A 20,456-nucleotide genomic window follows, 5' to 3' on the forward strand; every position below is an offset into this window, starting at 1 on the left:
AGGGAGTGGCTTCCCTGCTGCCTCCTGACTTTCAGAGCAGCCTGGAGAGACCAGAGCTGGAGCTCAGCAGACATTCGCCCAGTACGTATCTCCCTCCCCACTGCGCTGTCTTGGCAATCCTGCGTAGTTGGTGGGGGGAGGTAGTTACACTTCCTTTCATGCTAATCCTCCATGAAAGTCCCAGGAAAATTCTGTAGCATTGATATTTGATATCTGCTTTTCAGGGAAATTATGTCCCTTTTGAAGTCTTTCACCTATGTTTTGTATTCTCCGTGTTTACAAGGCAGCATTTTTCTTCTCATTTGTACCTCTCTTCAGACTCTTATACCTCTGCATTTAGCAACAACTTCCATCTCTTTACCCTTCCTGTATATAATGTGTTGTATATCCAGTTATCCTCCAATATTGAGCATCTGATGCAGATTCTATATCTGAAATTGAGCATCTGATATAGAGCATATATCCCATGCATGAACTGGGTATCAGGAATATACCAGAGAAAGAGACGAATCTGCCCCAAGGAAACTTACAGTCAATTGCAAAAATGGACATTCAACAAATAACTATATAATGAATGTTAAATTCTTATTAAAGGCAATGCAGAGTATTAATGTGAGTATTACAGGGAGCTCTAACCTACTATATGGGATTGGTTAAGGCAGAGTTCGTTTTTTTTCACATTATAGTTACTAGGCATAGTATACATTACATAACATGCATAGAAAATGTGTGTGTGTACATATACATACATATACATAACATGTGTAGTATCCATGTAGTCTTTGTTTTGAGGGAAGTGTTTGTGCCGGTGTACTTTTTCAGGAGAACACGTATAGAAGACATGAAGGGTACATAGATGTATAAAACCAATATGTAATTTAATAAGTAAAAAAAAAAAAAAAACACGCCCCCGAACAAACCACACCCCCAAATGCATCGGCCGGCCACACCCCCTGGATGGCCACGCCCCGGCCAGGCTTTGCACCCGGGCATGCGGAACCCAAGGCGCGCGCGCGCGCTGGCTGTACCGCGGGGCGGGTTGAGGGAAGCACACCGCACCGCCGGAAGGAGTCTTCGGTGCTCCGCGTCCTTAGGACCGCAGCTGGGGAACCCCGAGCTGCCATGGAGCAGTCACAGCCTCACGCCGCCGCCGAGGACGACTTGGACTCCTTCCTGGAAAAGTTCCAGAGCCAGCCGTACCGCGGCGGCTTCCACGAGGACCAGTGGGAGGAGGTGGGCCACCTTGGGGGCTTCGCACGTGGGTGGGGACATCTAAGCTCCTATTTTTAAAACGGGAAAGCTGAGGCACGTGTGGAGCCAGCCATTGATTAAGATAAGGACAGCTGACCCTTCCGACCTAACACTGATGAGAAAATTTGATAGTGAGTCACGGGGTTGGATCTACTCAGAAAGTCTGTTCATGTACTTCATTCTTCTCTCAATTTTATCCAGGAGTTTGACAAGATTCCCCTGTTTATGAAGAAAGCACCGTCAGAAATTGATCCCAAAGAGAATCCCGACTTGGCTTGTCTCCAGTCAATTATCTTTGATGAGGAGCGATCTCCAGAAGGTATTTAACATAACTAGCATTTGTTTTGTGTCTCTTTCGAGGTGTGGTGTGAGTCGGAGCAGTTCTGATTGATAGCAAGTTGTGAGCTGACACTAACTTGTCACCAACATTCACTCCACAGAGCCACGCCTCCAGCATCATTCCACACATCCTTTCCCCCTCCCACCCCCCTTTGCTGGTCCTAGAGCTTGAACTTAGAGCTGTCCCTGAGCTTTTTCTGAAGACTAGCTCTCTACCAAATGAGACACAGTGCCACTTCCGGCTTTTTCTGAGTAGTTTATTGGGGCTAAGAGTTATGGACCCGGGCACGTTTCAAATCACTATCCTCATATCTCATTCTTTTTAGTAACTAGCTAAGATTACAGGCGTGAGCCACCAGCGGCTGCTCACACATACTTTAGATGGCAACTAACTGCACGCAGTTCCTGCCCTTCAAGGTCAGGCTCCAAGTTGGGCTCCAGTGAGAAGCCAAAGTGTCCTTATGTTTATACACATATATGTATATTTGTATATATGTATGCACACATATTCTTACTATAGCTATACCGAATGCTGTTGAAACTACAGTAGATTGAAAATGAAGCTTAATTGGAACAATTTCATAGGCTTTTATTATGGAGAGGAAAATTTGCACTCCAGAGAATGAAAATATAAGCAAAATCAGAAGTATAACTTCCTCCCATTTTCTTAGTTATTAAAAAACAAAGCTCAGGCTGGGAATGTGGCTTAGTGGTAGAGTGCTTGCCTAGCATGCATGAAGCCCTATGTTTGATTCCTTAGCATCACATAAACAGAAAAATCTGGAAGTGGCACTGTGGCTCAAGTGGTAGAGTGCTAGCCTTGAGCAAAAGAAGCCACAGACAGTGCTCAGGCCCTGAGTTCAAGCCCCAGGACTAGCAAAAAAAAAAAAAAAGCTCTTCAAAGGTAGGATACATATATTCTTTCCTTATGCTTCTTGTGAGATACTTGGAATTGATCATAGCATTGTTTGATCTTTCTCCATATTGATACCCATTCTTTAAAATAACTTTGATTTGTGTTTCTTTTTCTATTGTTTTCTTCTCTTGGTTTATCATATATTAGGTTATTGCATAATTTAGAGTCTTTTAAATTAATCTTTTTAAAAGTAGGAAATATTTTTCTTCTTCTTTGCAGAACAAGCCAAGACTTATAAAGATGAAGGTAATGACTACTTTAAAGAAAAAGACTATAAGAAAGCTGTGATTTCATACACTGAAGGACTAAAGAAGAAATGTGCAGATCCTGATTTGAATGCTGTCCTTTATACGAACAGAGCAGCAGCTCAATACCATCTTGGTAATTTATTTCATTATTAAGTACCTTCTAAAGAATTAGGATAAAAGGCTATATTACACTGGCTAGTGGGAGGTTTGAGAGTATCAGAGAAAGAGGGGCTGTTCATCCCAGAAACCTGGAATATTTATATTCTGATCTTTCAGCTATACATAGGAAGATGGGAAATAGGTATTGTATAATTTTGAGTGGGCCAAAAGAGTGACTTAGTCACTCTGTAAATCTTGAACCAAGATGCTTCTGTAATTTTTTGTTTGTTCTAAGTGGTACTAATGTTTGAACTCAGTGTCTCTCACTTGTATAGGCAAACACTCTACCACTTGAGCCACACTCCCAGTCCCTTAATGCTTCTCTTCTTTTGAAAAAAAACAAAAACCTTTGTTGTTTTTTTTTTGTCTTGGCTTTTTATCCTGCCAAGGATGCTAAGAAGGATTAAGGGATCTTTGGATAAGCCTAGGTAAGGTTGTATACACCTATTATCCCAGCCCTCATGAAGCAGAGGCAGAATTGTGAGGTTAATCTGGGCTATATTGCAAGACCCTGTCTGAAAACCTTTGTGAGAAATGCTGTATTGTAAGGGGAGGGAGGTACAAAGTAAAAATATTTCTTGGATAAAGAAGTTTGAAAATGTTACTGCTTTGTTGGAGGTTTGCAGTACTAGAGGAGCAACACCCATTTCTTAATTTTTTGGAATGACTGGGGTTTGAACTCACAATCTTACACTTGCTAGGCAGGTGTTCTACCATTTGAGTCACACGCCCAGCTCACTAGCACTCATTTCTTAAGTGGAATTTTGGTCTCATACTTGTTCTTTCTGGGGCTGGGAATATGGCTTAGCGGCAGAGTGCTGGCCTTGCACGTGTGAAGCCCAGGGTTCGATTCCTCAGTACCACATAAACAGAAAAGGCTGGAAGTGGTGCTGTGGCTCAAGTGGTAGAGTGCTAGCCTTAAGCAAAAAGAATCCAGGGACAGTGCTCAGGCCCTGAATTCAAGTCCCAGGACTGGCAAAAACAAAACAAAACAACACTTGTTCTTTCTTTTTCTTGATGGCATTTTTGTTAGTATTACTACTTGGAAAGCATTTTTGTGTTCATTATGTCACATGACCTCACAGCAACAGTATAAGGTCAATGAAATCAGCAGCTTTATACCCAGTTACCAGATTAAAAATGGTAGTAGAAAAGCAGTTAATGTAGTAGTGCAGTAAGTGCAGCTTGTTTGAGTTTTCAGTGCTGCAAATAGATGCAAGTCAAGTTTGATTCCCAGTGTACTAAGTGCTAGTCAGTAGGACTACAGATAGCAACATGCAGGGATTGAGAAGCATGGACAGTATTGCTAGAGTAGGGACTAGGTGTACAAATTTAATTTCCTGAGGAAGTTATTGTATAAAGTGGGACTGTAAATGGGGACATTCCAGCAGAGGGGAGAGCAAGAGAAAGTCGAGAAAATCAGTGTTGCTAAAGGAAATGCAAGATTCCCTGCAGGGAGACGGGTTGGGCCAGGTCTTGGAGACATTGCCACGTTGGAGAGCTGTGGACTAAGTCATCTGTGAAGGGCCACTGATGGACTTGTGCAAGGCATTCACAGTTTTGTGTATGTGTGTGTGGATTGCCTGATATTGTAAATATTTTGTTGTCGTGGTGGTCCTGGGCCTTGAACTCAGGGCCTAGCACTCCACCACTTAAACCACAGCAACACTTCCAGCTTTTTCTGAGTAGTTTCTTAGAGATGAGAGTCTCATAGACATTCCTGCCCAGGCTGGCTTTCAACTGTGATCTCAGATCTCAGCCTCCTGAGTAGCTGGGATTACAGGTGTGAGCCACCAACACCTGACTATAAATGTATTTTTAAAATATGTTTTGTGCTGTACCAGAGCTTGAACTCAGGACCTTTTTACTCCCGGTCAGCTTTCTTACAACTGGTGCTGTACCACTTGAGCCATGCCTCCAGTTTGGCATTTTGACAGTTATTTTGGAGTTGGAGTTTCATGGACTTTTCGGACCAGGCTGGCTTCAAACTGGAGGTTTGGAAGAGGTTTCATCCCTCTGAGAGGCTAAGATTATAGGTGTGAGCCCCTAGTGCCCAGTTTGAAATTGTAAACATATTTAAGGTTCAATGGAAACAACTATTTTTTTTCTAAAATCAATTGCTCTATTTATAATTCTTCAAGATTTGTCAATTTGATTTTGCACATTCTATCTAAAAACTTGTCTCTTTTTCTTGATGGCATTTTATTAGGTAATTTTCGTTCTGCTCTCAGTGATGTGATGGCTGCCAGAAAGCTAAAACCTACCCACCTCAAAGCCATAATAAGAGGTAAGTCGTGTAGAACTACACTGTGACTGTCCCTGTCACTGCTCTAAAAAGTGCCACTTAAATCTGATACCAAAGTGTTAGGGTGCTAGTGAGGTCATCTTGGTTTTGGTATTGAGTTTCTGTTCCTTTTGAAAGGATTCCTCAAGGAGATAACTCACCCTGTATACTTTAAAAAGCTGTAGGAAATTGAAACTCCTAATTTTAAATCAATAAAGAATAAAATGAAAGCACTTCCACAAGTCGTATTCTAATTATTTTTTCAAATTAGTCAATTGAAAGGCAAAATCTTCAAATGCCATGCTATTATTAATTAAAGGATAAGTTATGGGAACTTTGCTGTTAACTCTGATGCTGAGGTATTCTTGAACTATTTTTTTTCTCTTACAGTCTGACCTTTCTATGTAATAATGCTTTTATTACTTCTGTACTTTTCTCTGAGAAGCTCATAGTTGCTTTTGAAGCTTTTATTCCTCACTTCTCAGTCCCCTTTATTCTCATGGAACAGCCTGAATGCTTTATCAAGTAGTATCTCTTTAGATGCTCTCGGCTAGGGAGTAGCAAGTAGGTCCACGCCCCTTGGCTTAGAGGAAAGTTCTGGCACATATTATAGTCCTGTGGAGTTAGCCTCAGCCTGGAAGTCTTGATTTAGTTCTCAGTTTTAACTTCTAATGTGACCTTGGCAAGATGACCCCCTCATTGTCAGTTTGCTCATCTCTACGAGAGTGTTAGGTTTCTGTGGCACATAGCCTTTACAGGTGTAACACTTAGGAAAGCCAGCATGCATGGGATGGGGTGGGAAGGGAGATTGATTGCATGGATAGCTATAAAGAACAAAATTAGGAGAGACCTAGTGTCTTCCGACTTGGGTCTTGCTACTAGGTTGATAAATGGCGGAGGCAGATTCTGCTTTCTGTTTCTGTTTCTGTTTCTGTCTGGAGCTCAGAGATGTGCTGTCCTTTGTTCAAGGTCTAGTGGGAGAATGACAGCCAGATTCCCAGCCCAGGTTTGTGAGTTCAGAGCCTATGTTTTCTGCAACGAAGCTGTGGCATTGTTTTTGTTTTGTTTTGGGGCTTTTTTGGGGGGGGTGTCCAAGACCAGGACTCGAACTTGGTACCTGACATTTCTACTCATTGGCTGGTGCTCTACCAACTGAGCCATGCCTCTGACCCCAAGCATTCCTTACTTTTAGAGTCCTGAACACCTGGGAGACCTAAAGTAGTTTTGAGCTGAGTGGGCACTAGAAACGGGATTTTTCTGATCTAAGATATAAAAAATACTCTTCCTGTGTGGGAGCTGAAGAACGGGGAGTGACAGCCTGTTTTGCTGGTGGGTGTGGGGGGCCAGGTGAATTTGCTTTTTACTCCTAGACATAAAGGCTGTGGTTCCTGCAGGTGCCCTGTGCCATCTGGAATTGAAACACTTTGCTGAGGCTGTGAGCTGGTGTGATGAGGGGCTGCAAATAGACGCCAAGGAGAAGAAACTTCTGGAGATGAGGGCTAAAGCAGACAAGTTGAAGGTGAGTGACAGTCAGTAGACAGTTGACATTTGCTAGTTAATATTCTCCAGGTTGTGTCTTTCTGGTCATTGCAGAGTTTTCTCTAGGCACTGGGGTTGTGGTAGAATGGCACAGTGTATGTTTTTATGCATGAGGTCCTGAGTTTAGTCCTCAACACAACAGTCCCCCCCCCCCCCCACCGCCAAAAACAGAATCAGAAAATCAGCCCTTATCCTTGAAGAACACACATAAACAAATAGAGATGAGCAAGAATATATGGTGTCTGTGGTACAATATGCAGTACTGGTGTCTGACTTTGCCCTGCCACAAACGGGGTATACATAGAGACTGGCAGGCAGACAGAGGTTTGCTGAGAGAAGTAGGCCTGGACCAGGGATCTTGACTGAGCAGTCTTCTTGGCTTAGTGATATTGAGGGAGAATATTACATAGAAGCTCTAGGGGATACATGTGTTACTGGGTTTGAATTCAGGGCCTCTCCTTTGCTAGGAAATTGCTCTACCACTTGAGCCATGCTCCCAGCCATTTTGACTTTTTTGTTGTTTTTTAGTTAGAGTCTTACTTTTGCCTTGGACCAGCCTCACACCACGGTTTCCTACCTATATCTCTTCAAGTTGCTAGGTTATAGGCATGAGCCACCGCAGCTAGCCTTGAGCACTACTTTTGCCAATGCTAAAATGTATGGAAAGCCTTGGGCAATGTTCTGATATTTCTGAAGCTTGGTCCCATTTTTGAAAGTGAAGAACACAATATATCCCTCAGAGTTGGTTTATTTTTAATGAAGATTAAATGAAAAGGGTTATTGTGGTGTGTGTGTGTGTGTGTGTGTGTGTGTGTGTGTGTGTCTGTGCATGTACATGTACATGTACATGAATGGGTAAATAATTGATCTAGCCATACAATGGAATATTAGCTATGAAAAGGATTGGAGGACTGATTGTTGCAATATGAGTAAACCTCAACTAAGCTAAATTAAAGACGCCAGACACAAAAGGTCTCATGTAGAGTGATTCCATTATGTGAAAATCAGGACTAGGTAAATTGAGGAGGCAGAAGGCAGAATAGTAGTAGCAGGGCCAGGGGAAGGTAGGAAGGGAGTTGAGGGTGGGATAGGAGGATAGAATGGTTCCTTTTCAGGGTGTCAGAGATGCAGAGCTAGATGTGGGTGATAGTCACATGATTCAGTGAGTGTGCTGAAGGTTACTGAATGATGTACATAATAGCAGTTAATAATTTTATATTGCATGAGTTCCACATCAGTTTTTAACATGAAGGTGTAAACTATCAAAAAAGATAAAATTATTAAGTGGGACTTACATATAGTGGGACTTAGGTATAATTAAAAAACAACAACAACCTATTGCCCCACAAAAGACATAGGTAAGGAAACTAGAAGTGAAGCCACACAGTGAGTGTGTGTGCAGTGCTAGGATCTGTGGAGGCTTGTGCACAGAGGCTTGGAGGACTCCTTGCAGTACAAAAAGGACAAACTGCACAACCTAAAAACCAGGTGAACAGTAGAGACATGTCTCAAAAGGTTTCCAATAAACATGTGCAAATATGTTCAGCATAGTTAATCATCAGGGATATGCAAGTTAATCTCCCAGAATGGCTGACATTGGAAAAGACTGACAAGACTATATATTGGAGATGATGAGGGTGGCGAGACCTTTCCGCATTGCCAGCGGATATAAAGTGGCACTGCCCCTTTGGAAGTTAATATGGATTTTTGGTTTAGTTTGTTTGTACACCACTAGCCTTGGGACCTAGCAGTTAATACTTGCTGATGTGTAACTATGAGATGTTCGCTCACAGAACATGTTCTTGAAAAGACTGATCCACGGTCATGGTGGTGCAGTGGGGGAGGGCGCGGGGAGGGCCGGGGGGGGGGCGCGTGATCAAACTGACACTATCAGCTGAGGCCTTCCCTTGGCAGTGGGATCGGAGGAGGAGAGGCCAAAATTGATCAGCGATAATCTCTCTAAATGGGCAGATTTTTGTTCACAAGACAGTGGAGACATATGCTAATCTTTGTGGAGCAGATGAGTGACGGTTTGTGCTTTATTTTAGAGTAGGAGTTCGTAAACTGATGCCCAGGTGAAACTTAGCCTGTAGTGAAGCAAGCTTTTCACATCTCTAAAGGGTTATAAACAAAACCAGATGGCACATAGTCTATGTTTTTTTTTAAAGTGTATTCTATTTGTTTTTTGGGTTTTTTTTTTGGTACTCGGGATTGAACACAGGATGTTGCACTTGCTAGGCAAGCGCTTTGCCACTGAGCTGCATCCCAGCCCTTGGCACATGGTCTGTGAATCCTAAAATATTTACTGTCTTCTTTGCAGAAAATACTGGCAAATTGCAATGAAACAGCAATTGTGAGGGTGAAACCAGGATCAGCTAGGGTTAGGCAGATTGTTTCTGCCAGGTTGAGTAGAATGGTGCTGATTCCCTCTCATGGATCATCATTATGTAGAAGGCAGAACCTCTGATACATTCTTGCCCTGGGTTCTGCAGCCACACAGAGAAGTGGCATTTATCTGCCCCAGTGTCAGTTGTATGGAGATGTTTTGTCCTGGTCTGTCTAAGCCGACTTCAGGGGCACACTCGTCACTTCCTCTGTCTCATTGCATTCACTCTCATAGCCAGGTAGTCACACTGCCCTTGTCTGCATCTCTCAGTAGACTGGGAGCTCCTTGGGTACAGGAACTAGATTTTAAGTTTCCACTACACTGGGCCTGATGCTCTGCTGTGTGCTATGTGAGCATTTATTAGCTGTGTCGGGCACTGGTATCCCTTGACACAGGAGCTTGGGTGGGTAGGGACCAGGGTAGCCCATTCAGGAGCAGGCTGGGGTAAGAGGCGCTCATACATCTGAACTTCCTTTCCAGCGGATTGAACAGAGGGATGCGAGGAAAGCAAAATTGAAAGAAAAGAGGGAGCAGAATCAGAATGAAGTTTTGTTCCAGGCCATCAAGGTGAGTCTTCAGTGGGCATCTGTCCTACTGTGTGGGAAGTTCACCTGTTCCAGGAGCCTCTCTTGGGATGCCCCACCCACACCACATAACTCTTGATGAAGCAGCGGAGTGTACACTCTGGGTTAAGTGTTTTCTCAGATGATCATCGCAGCAGCCCTCTAAGGTGGAGGGTCTTTTTGCTCCTGTTTTGCTAGCTGAGAGAACAGTCTCAGAGAGGTGAAGAAACTTCATACTGGATTTTAGAACCAGGGATGGTCCTTACCATGAGTCACACTGCACTCCAAAAAGGCTAATACTTTTTTAAAAAATGTTTTTAATGGGGCTGGGAATATGGCCTAATGGTAGAGTGCTTGCCTCGTATACATGAAGCCCTGGGTTTGATTCCTCAGCACCATATATATAGAAAAAGCCAGAAGTATCACTGTGGCTCAAGTGGCAGAGTGCTAGCCTTGAGTAAAAAGAAGCCAGAGACACTGCCCAGGCCCTGAGTTCAAGCCCCAGGACTGGCAAAAAAAAAAAAAAAAGGTATATATGTATATATACATATATATATATAATAAAGCTGACGTGCAGATGGGTTACAAAAGAGAAGGATAATTTTTTAAATGTTGCTTCTCTGACTCTAACAAACACAAGATCCTTCCTCTAGTTCCTGCATTTTCAAACACCAGTGTAGTGCGACTCAAACCTTGATCCCCAGCAAGTCACTCATTTGAACTTCCATTGTTTTCTCAAGGGAGATATTATACTAGAGCCCTAGAAAATGGGCGGCAAGTCTTCTGTTTCACTCTCTGATCAGTTCATTTACGGTTGCATTACTATGTTACCTGAAAGTCACTTGGAAGTTATCATGTTACCCACATTAGCTGCTTGCTGACTTTGTAAACTTCAAAAGTATTATATTACAAGGTGGCCTACATCCCTCCAACAAGCAACCTGATGATGCTTATTAGCAAGTTAACTAGAGAGATACACTCTTGATTTTCTACCTGATGCCCACTCACAGGGCAGTATTTGGGCATTTTTTTGAATGGGATGCCCAGGTATTTGCATAGACCTTTTTAAATTTAGTTCTCTAGTACAACACTGGTTCTTAGGCTTCCATTACCTAAAAAGCATTCTCTATGTTACACAATGTTGCATTTCATTGATGGCTTAAGGCAGGGGTCAGCAACTTGCAGCCATTTTTAAATAGCTTTACTTATGTTTGTATGGCTGTGTCTGTTTTCATACTAGAGTGTAGAGTTGATTAAACTCAGTAGGCTCTTTGATCCTTTTAGAAAAAGTTTGCCAGCCCCAGTTTTAGGGGCTGTTATGAAAAGTCATTTTGATTACAGGTGATTTCCCCTCTTTTGCTAATCTTGGGAACCTTCACACACATAAGACGTGTCCTTACTCCTTAGTCTTTGGCTGGGCTTCATGTCTGTCTTTGCACTGCCAAGATGGAGTAGTGTTGCATCCACATCCTCCTCATACAGAAACATTGGACATTTCTACTTTGGTCTTTTTTGTCCCCTTGCACATGCTGTTCCTTAGGTTCAAATGTACTTCCTGTCCTCCTTCCTCAGCCTTTCAGACTCTAGGCCCTCCAATGCCCTAGTCAGTTAGCTGATCTGTCCCCCATCTGCAGTTCCACAGTTCCATTTCGTGTGTTCTGTTATCATTCTTTCCATAGCATCTCCCCTCTAGACTGTAAACAGGCTTGGGGGCAGAGAGCCTTGTCTAGCTCTCTATGTGACAAGGATGAGCACATGGCAGGTGCCTGGTGAAGGTGAATTACACAAGTGGTGCTACTCTGTCTGGCGTCAGGAACAGTGAAGATGTATCCCATGCAGAGTTGGCTCTCAGGGAACACACAGTGAAATGGGTTTGTACCCTTCATATAATGAGGTTTTTGTGTATGTGTGTGTGTGTATATGTTCCTATCTTTAATCCAGGCTAGGAACATCAAGCTTGTTTTGGAAGCTACAGGTGAGGATGAAGATTCATCCTTGGATAGTGCAAGTGAGGATGAAGATTCAGCCTCGGATGGACTCAGTGCTGAGAACCTTTACGGAGCCCGGCTAAGGCTAGATTACCAGGGCCGGCTGAGTTGGCCTGTGCTCTTCCTGTACCCAGAGTACTCCCAGTCTGACTTCATCTCTGCTTTTCACGAGGACTCCAGGTACTTCCTTGCCCGAGAGCTTACATGCTTTTTCCCACTGTCCTGACAGGAAGGACGAGTGGATTTTTAGTTGAGGAAGGAAGAAAATAGTTTAGAGGCCTTCACACAATCTGGTTGGTAGGACCCCTCTATCTGATAGCTGATCAAGCCTTGATTCCGCAGCTTTGCTACTACACAAGTCTTGTCTTGCTATGTCCAGGCGAATAAACATAACACCACACAGTACAGTGTTCACCGAAGGATGGAATGTGTCACTGGCAAAGTATAAAATCATTTATATAGCACACACATAGTAATTGAAGTGTATATTTACTAGAAAAAAATATAAATACCACATTTAGCTTGTGATTTCATAGTGTGGTTAAATACAGAACTTTTCAAAAACTGTGTGAAGAAGGTGTGTTTCAGGACCAGTGATTCACAGCCACATTCTGGGTTTATTATACACGTGCATGGTGTGTTTGGACAGTTTTCTCTCTGAGTTGGTGTCCAGGGACTCCTGTGGGAGAGTAGATCAGGAGTCAGTGATAACAGAAATGGCATGTTGCATCCTTAGGTTTATTGATCATCTAATGGTGATGTTTGGTGAAATGCCCTCCTGGGACTCAGAGCGAAAATACTGCCCTGATCACTTGGAGGTAAGAGAAGTTGTGTTCATTCTTTACAGGGGAGGAAATAGGGATAGAGATGAACTGTTTTGTTTCCATTGTGCTAATATACATATACATATATGTATATATGTGTATATATATGTATATGTACATATACATACAACATAGTATTTACCATTTAGCCATTCTTTTTTTTTTTTTTTGCTGGTCATGGGACTTGAACTCTGGCCTGGGCATTGTCCTTGTGCTCTTTTGCTCAAAGCTATTGCTCTACCACTTTGAACCCCAACTCCACTTTGGGTTTTTGAGTGGTTAGAGATAAGAGTCTCATGGGGACTTTTCTGCCCAGGCTGACTTTGAACTATGATCCTCAGATTTCAGCCTCCTGAGTAGCTAGGATTACAGGTATGAGCCACTGGCACTGGGCTCATTTAGCCATTCTTTGACACATTCACACTCTGTAACCATTACAGTCATTACTCCCCATAGTCCTCCACCATCCCAACTGAAACCCTGCACTCATGAAACAGCGGCTCCCTGTACCAGCCCTGCTTCCTGTCTCTGAATTTTATGATTCCACATCAGTGGAATCATACGGTGTTTGCCCTTTCATGTTGGGCTTATTTCATGTTGTAGGATATATTATACCCCACATGTTATTTTGTATTGGGGATTGACCCTAGAGCCTTGTGGCAAATGCTCTACCACTGAACTATCCCCCCCTCCCCTTTCTGAGACAAGGTCTTGTATTACCTTTGCCCGGATGGTTTCAAGCTTCTGCCTTTGCCTTGTAAGTAGATAGTATTACAGGTGTCTGTCACCATTCCGAGTGCAGCCTTCCTTTTAAGGCTGAATAATATTCCATTGTTGAGATATTTTTTAAATAGAGTTTACAGAATAGAGAATTTATCTTCTGCTAGATCTATAATTCTAACACGCAGAAGGCTGAGGCAGGATGATCGAGAGTTTCAGGGAGCCTGGGCCACATCTTGAGTTTGAGATTGGTCTGGACTGTTACAGAGTGAAACCTTGTCTCATAAAACAGAAAAGAAGAATTTATTTTCTGCCTGGTATGGCATGTATGTGTGTAATTCCAGTACTTTAGGACACTGAGGTAGGAGGATCATGAGTTCAAGGCTTTAATGATAACGTTTCTCAAAAACAAAAATACTATCTTCTAGACATTGAAAGTAAGATGCCAACTGATGCACCAGCAACCCTGAATATTTTCATGTCCATTTTCCATAAGCAACAGCTTTTCCTTCATAATCCCCAAACAACTGTCAAAGTCAGGAAATTAACATGGGTATCCTACTCCCATCTAATAGTGTCACCAGGCTCTGTTCAGGTTTCACAGTTCATCCCAGACATGTTCTTAGTCCAGAGTTCCTTTTCAGAAGCAGGGTGTATTCAGTGATTGTTTCCTGTGGTCTCCTCCCACAAAAAAAAATTTCTAGGATGACCCTTCGCTTTCCTCATGGTTACCGCTATGTAGATTCTAGACCATGTGTTTTGTGGAGTGCCTGCATGGTTTGCCTTAGGCTTCCTCCTGCTTGAACTCAGGGCCTGAGCACTATCCCTGAGCTTTTTTCCCCCCCCCCCCTTTATTGTCAAAGTGAAGTACAGAGGGGTTACAGTTTCCTATGTAAGGCAGTGAGTACATTTCTTGTTCATCTTGTTACGGAGCTTCTGTTTGCTCAAGACTAGCACTCTACCACTTGAGTCACAGGACTACTTCTGGCCTTTTCTTCTGTTTATGTGGTGCTGAGGAATTGAACCCCGGGCTTCATGCAAGCTAGGCAAGTATGCTACTGTTAACCCACATTCCCAGCCCCCTGGCTATGCTTATGTAAATATATACCATTGCCCTTCAACCCCTCAACATTTGTTGACTTAAATCAGTGGCTTTTATCATTTCTTTATTCAGAGTTAAAATACATTACCATGGTAATTTTTTATGCTTAAATATCCTGGATTTGGCTGGTGGAAATCCCTAAAAAGTTGTTTTTGTGTCCTTTTGACTTATCCCCAGTTTTTAAGGTCTTGCTCTCTGAAATCAGCCGTAGTTTCCTAAGGAGCCTTTGTTCTTTCAGGGGAAGGGGACTCATTGCTCCAGTGCCTTCTCAGTGCTTCACAATGAGAGTGTGTCTTGTGCACACGTGTGTGTGTGTCTCTGTGTGTATAACAATAAGATGTACCTCTTCTTTGAATCTAATACCATAGGACTTTTCTCCTTTTCTATTTGTACTGATAACTTGAATATTGTTTTGTTGTTGTTATACCCATACTGGGGCTTGAGCTTGGAGCCTCACACTCCTACTTAGCTTTTTTTCTCACAGTAGATGCTCTACCACTAGAGCTACAACACCATTTCCATCTTTTTTAAGGAGATAATTGAATCCTGGTGTTGTCTGCCCAGGTTGGCTCTGAACTATAATCATCAGATCTCAGCCTCATGAATAGCTAGGATTATGGGTGTGAGCCACTGGTGCCTAGCCTTTGATCCTCATTGGTCCCTTTCCTTCCAGAGCCTTCTGGGACTTGCAGCCCCCAGCATGGGGCAACTGCTATGTTTGTGTTCTGCAAACTGACATCCTATATTGCTCAGCCACTCTGCATGAATGTCCTCCTTAAGCTCTTACCCGCACACATCCGTCTTCCCCTGCTCGGGTTCTCTGAATCCCATGGCCTTCTGCCCTAATGGCTGTAGGACTACATTTCAGGGAAGAGGAAGCTATACAGGCTGGGCTTTAGCTTTCTTCCCAAGACCGTGTTCTCTTTGGAGAGTAGAGCTGAGGACAACTTTTTGTGCAAGGTCAAAGCACTCAGCCCACAGTGATGTGGATAAGGTGCTTCCCCACTCTCCCTCCACTTCCTCAGGAGCCTCTGCAAACCTCTGGATGGGTCAAGCCTTTTTCGTCTCTGACTCCTGCTCCTGGTTAATCTTGCAGGTATACTTTGAAGATGAGGACAGGGCAGAGCTGTACCAGGTGCCCCCCACAAGCACTCTGCTGCAGGTGTTGCAGCACCCCAGGTAAGTACCACTGAGGGCTGAGTAGACCAGGAAATGCTCCAGCTCCTTCCAGGGCGCAGGCGGCCTCTCAGCCCTCTGCTCAGTGATTGTCTCGCACTCCTTTCTCTGTTCCGGACACAGAGTTGTGTGACTGGGTAGCCACAAGGAAGGGCTGCAGTATGACAAGAGCCCATCACACCATAGGCAGACACCTCCCGACCAGGGGGAGTGAGAGAGCAGAGCAGGGAAACACTGCCTCTGTACCTAAAGGCAGCTGGGATGGCGTCCATTTCCTGAGTGTGCCTGTGTCTCCATGCTGTTAGCAGGAAAAAGCAGCGGCTCTTGAGGACACACACACCTCTTCTCCTCACGTGATCCCAAGCAGCAGAAGAAGAGTTCTCCAGACCTGGTCAATACTTCTCTTAGTGGTATTTTTCTCCGATCTAAAATTGTCCTTCTCAAAGTTTATGGACACAATTTTAGCTGTTTACTATTTTTTATTTTAGTGCCATCCAGAGACTTGAATTCAGCCTAGGTGCCATTCCTCAGCTTTTGTGCACAAGGCTACCATTTTTGTCACTTGAACCACAATCTCACTTTTGGCTTTTGAGTGGTTAATTGGAAATAAGAGAGTCTCATGGAATTTCCTGCCTGGCTGGCTTTGAACCCTGATCCCAAGATCTTAATCTCTTAAGTAGCTAGGATTATCGGTGTGAGCCACTGGCACCTGCCTTACTTTCTTTATTGTTAACAAATTACCCAGAACTCTTCAAAGGTCTGTGTCCTCCCAACTCTATGTTTAAAAAAAAAAGGAAAAATCTTGATAAAATGTAGACTAACTCATGGAGGAAAATCAACTTCATACTTTCAGAAAATGAAAATGTTGTTGCAATTGTTACTTTATAAATTACTAACACAGGCAAGGGACTATTTAGAACTGGTTTCTGTCAGCTCCAGACCCTGAACTGGGTGGAGCCAAGAAACAGTCCCCTCCATCTAGAGCCTGGCTCACTGTGTATTGCCTTGGCAATACACATGTAGCCTGGCAGCCCAAGGCCTTGTCCACTGTTGGGGATTCAGCTTGGCACTGAGGGGGGAAGGGCGATGAGAGCTCCCGAGACGCTGCCCTTCCCCCAGCCCTGAGGCAGTGTGGAAGGTAGTCACTCCCACCTTCTGGCTTCAACTGGAAGAGAAGCAAAGCAGCCCCCGCCTCTCAGCTCGGCCACGTGTGTAATGGCAGAGACCCAGTCCTTGGGGGGCTGTGGTCTCCGCCCATAGAGGAAGTTCCGTGACATCACCTGATGTCCACTAGCCAATCGTTAAGATCCAATAGCCCCTCTCCTGCATGTGCCTCTGGGGGTATAAACTGTTATCCCCTCCCTTGAATAAACCAGAACACCCCTGAGACTTTCTCCGGGACACCCACGTGCCCGTGTCTTCCTTGGCTGGTGGGCATGGGAGTCTCGTGACTACGCGACACCTGAGGCTACCCGTAGACTCCGCTCCTGCAGTTATTTCCCTACTGGCCAGGGGGATGTGAGAGGGGGGTAGAGGACCACACACGGAAGAGGCAGAGAAGCCCAGGACCCCCCCATGTGGATGGCGGGCGGGGGGGGGGGGTAGAGTGAATCCCGGCAAATGGCGCCCAATGTGGGGCAGGATGTGCATGGGGAAACAAGTCCGAAGCTGTCGGTAGCCCTCGGGAAATGGAGTGAGTTCTCTGGAGCGCGTAGTACCCCACTGGGTGGCAGAGAAGGTGGGGCAAAATCGATCCATGTTCCAAGAGACCGGATCGGATTTTTGGGACACTCGGGCCGAGGGCCGAGGGATTTCTGCAGCCCGCGGGGATGGGCGCGCAGCTTTGCGTATCCCCCAGTGCCGAGCAGCGGCGGCTGTGTGCTTGGGGCCCAGGGCATTCGGCAAAAATTCCATGGCGGGTGCCGCGGGAGGTCGCGGCCCTGGCAGTGTTTGGGACACGGCGAGCACAGAGGCTTGCAGGGCGCCTGGAGCGGCTTGCCTTCACACCGGCCCCTACTTTTCTTTCTGCTTCTGGGGCCGCTGCAGCACAGCGCGGCGGCGGCAAAGGCACGCGAGTGCCAGAGCACATAGTGAAGCCCGGCAGTCCACCCCCCCCCCCCCCCAACCTTGTCTCACTTGTTTGCTTTATGCCCTAGCAAATACTCTGGTTACCTGTACCTCCTAGGTCCCTCCTCCCCTCCAGCCCTTCCCTAAATTAAAGCCAGCTTCAGACTTGACATCTTCCAGGAAGCTTTTCCTGTTCCTCTGCCTGTGGAGGGAATCAGGCCTCTGTGGGTGTTAACGCTGTGCATCAAAACCTTCCTTTATTGTGCCTGCTGTCCTTGATGGGTTCTTTATCTTTCTTTACCCAGGACTGAACTTGAGAGCAAGGACAATGGATTTTAATATTTTGTATTTTCAGCATGGGACCTGTCTTACCCTAGTCACTCATGGAATGAAATGAATGAGAAGCACATTTTATACTTACATTTCAAGTTTAGCCATAGGTGATCCTGTGCTAGAGTGCTGCCTTAGGGGTTCTTGAAGGTTGTAAGGAGGAATGTCAGGCTGATTTCAATAGATTAAGGAACAACCAAACAAACAAGTATTCACCAACACCCAAAAGTTCACCTTGAGTGTGTTCCGGAAGGTCCATGGATGACTAACCCATGTCTTTGCTGTGTTCCTTGCAGGTACTTTGTAAAAGCTCTGACACCAGCATTTCTGGTCTGTGTAGGAGAGTCTAGTTTTCGTAAGAATTATCTCCGGGGAAGAAAGGTGCACAAGGTAAAGTGATGGGGCCAGACCTGGATCTCCTTCCTCACCTTCCTCTGCTGGAATCTAGCACACTTGAAGCTGCTGGATATGCCACAAGTCCAGCCCTTTTTTTTCTGTCACCTTGGGGACACTCTTTCCTAGCCTTGTGCTGAAGGAGCTGTTGACTTCCCTGAACTGTGGCCTCTCAGACCAAGTCACTGAGCTCCAGCTGGTCATCATTCTCCTCCATGGATTCAGAGCCCTGGGCAGTGGTCAGGGCATCCTTGAAGTCCATCTGCGGAGGGGACCATGTGCTGCACTTCCCACACTGGCCTGAAGAACCTGACTTGGGATACAGTGACATGGCTGTGCATAGAGAAGTTGCCCTCCGAGGCAGTAAACCAACTTTGCCTGGATTGATGCCATAAGACTGAGAGACTTTGCCCTCCAGTTATTGCACCAGCATGGAGGATAGTTCCAATAGGGTGCTGCTGACGCAGTGAGTGAAAGAGGTCGCAAAGCCACTAGTTATACCTCAAAATTTTGCCAGTTTCTTTCATCTTTGCAGTGTGAGAACTATGACAGATTTGGACATTTCTACTCTAACTTCTGGGCTCCTGTCTTGGCCTCCCAAATGCTGAAGTTATAGGCATGCTTCACTTTGCCTGGCTAGGATTTTATGCCTTTTTTTTTTTTTTTAATGTTGCTCATCTTAGGGCTTGAACTCAGGGGCCTGGGTGCTTGTCCCTTATCTTTTGTTCTCAAAGTTAGCATTCTACCTCTTGAGCCACAGCTCTACTTCAGGCTTTTTTGGTGGATAGTTGGATATTAGAGTCTCAGAGACTTTCCTGCCTAGGCTGGCTTTGACTGCAGTCCTCAGATTTCAGCCTCCTGAGTAGCTAGGATCACAGGCACAAGTCACTGGCATCCAGCTCAGTTTACCTTTTAAACTAGAAAATCTGCCCACATTGTGGCATGGCCATAGGATGTATTTTGTTTTCAGCTTTCTCATGTCCTAGGATTTTGTGTGTCCTTACCCGTAGCTGTGTGACTTCCTGCAGTGCCCACCCTTGCCCCTCAGGAGAGCATACTTCAGCTGCCATGCACAGGGTACAGATGTGACTGTGCCCATGGCAACAGAAGTTTGAGGAGCTGGGCATGGGAGCATGTGTTTACCTTTTACCATCAGATCCCATTTCCCAAATAGATGCAGCCTCTTCAGCCTGGTGCCATGATGGGAAGACATGCAACTGCCAAAGCTCCTGACCTGCAGCCATTGATTATACGGGAGTGACTGTGTGTGGTAGTAAGCTTCCAGCTGACTAATACAACATTAAATCAAACCAGTTGCTGACTTTCGGATGTAGTGCTCTGGGTTTTGTTGAGTTTTGTTTTGCCTTGGGCCAGTTTCAGATTTTAATACTCCTACCTAGGGCTGGGATGTAGCTCAGTGGCAAAGTGCTTAGTTAGCAAGTGCAACATCCTGTTTTTGATTCCCAGTACCAAAAATGAAGACACAACAACAATAACGATACTCCTACCTATTGCTTCCTATGTAGCTGGGATCACAGATGTACCATCATACCTGGGTCAGTGGTTGAGATGGGGTTTGTTAAATCCCAGCTCATGTAACTTGAAGTTTTGGGGAGAGGAGAGCCGTGTTGGGGTTTGATGTGGCTTTGTGTTTGCTAGGCAGGTAGGCCATCGCTTGAGCCATGCCACCAGCCCTTTTTCTTCTGGTTATTTTTTGTAAGAGTCTTGCTTTGGGCTGGGAATGTGGCTTAGCAGTAGAGTGCTTGCCTAATATGCATAAGCCCTAGATTCTATTCCTCAGCACCACATACACAGAAAAAGGCCGGAAGTGGTGCTGTGGCTCAAGGGGTAGAGTGCTAGCCTTGAGCAAAAGGAAGCCAGGGACAGTGCTCAGGCCCCGAGTTCAAGCCCCAGGACTGGCAAAAAACAAAAACAAAAAACCCTCTTGCTTTTTGCCTAGAATAAATGCCATGTACGTTACACGACATTGTTTGGAAGAAATGGATGTTCTCAGAGCATTTGTGCTCACCTGATGTGAAAAGCAAAGCTTGCCCTTCCAGTCAAAGTTGAGTGGAACAACCCTTGCAGAAGAGGCCAGGGGAGTTGGGAACTATAGTAGTAGATATGCAGGTCCTGTGATGTGTCTGCAGCAGGAAAGAAGCCTTTGTGCC

General features: G+C 44.8%; 1 protein-coding gene across 1 annotated transcript; it reads left to right on the forward strand.

Moving 5' to 3' along the window:
* The first annotated feature begins 1,021 nt into the window (after positions 1-1,021).
* Ttc4 (tetratricopeptide repeat domain 4) lies at positions 1,022-18,962 on the forward strand. Its single transcript, XM_048351396.1, has 10 exons — positions 1,022-1,233; positions 1,453-1,570; positions 2,726-2,887; positions 5,123-5,200; positions 6,592-6,716; positions 9,603-9,689; positions 11,627-11,853; positions 12,410-12,491; positions 15,416-15,498; positions 18,189-18,962. Exons 1-10 carry the CDS (start codon positions 1,123-1,125, stop codon positions 18,289-18,291), a joined length of 1,176 nt encoding a protein of 391 aa, XP_048207353.1. The 5' UTR covers positions 1,022-1,122; the 3' UTR covers positions 18,292-18,962.
* The last annotated feature ends 1,494 nt before the right edge of the window (positions 18,963-20,456 follow it).

Source organism: Perognathus longimembris, chromosome 7 (assembly GCF_023159225.1).
Source record: "Perognathus longimembris pacificus isolate PPM17 chromosome 7, ASM2315922v1, whole genome shotgun sequence".
Taxonomy (NCBI): Eukaryota; Metazoa; Chordata; class Mammalia; order Rodentia; family Heteromyidae; genus Perognathus; species Perognathus longimembris.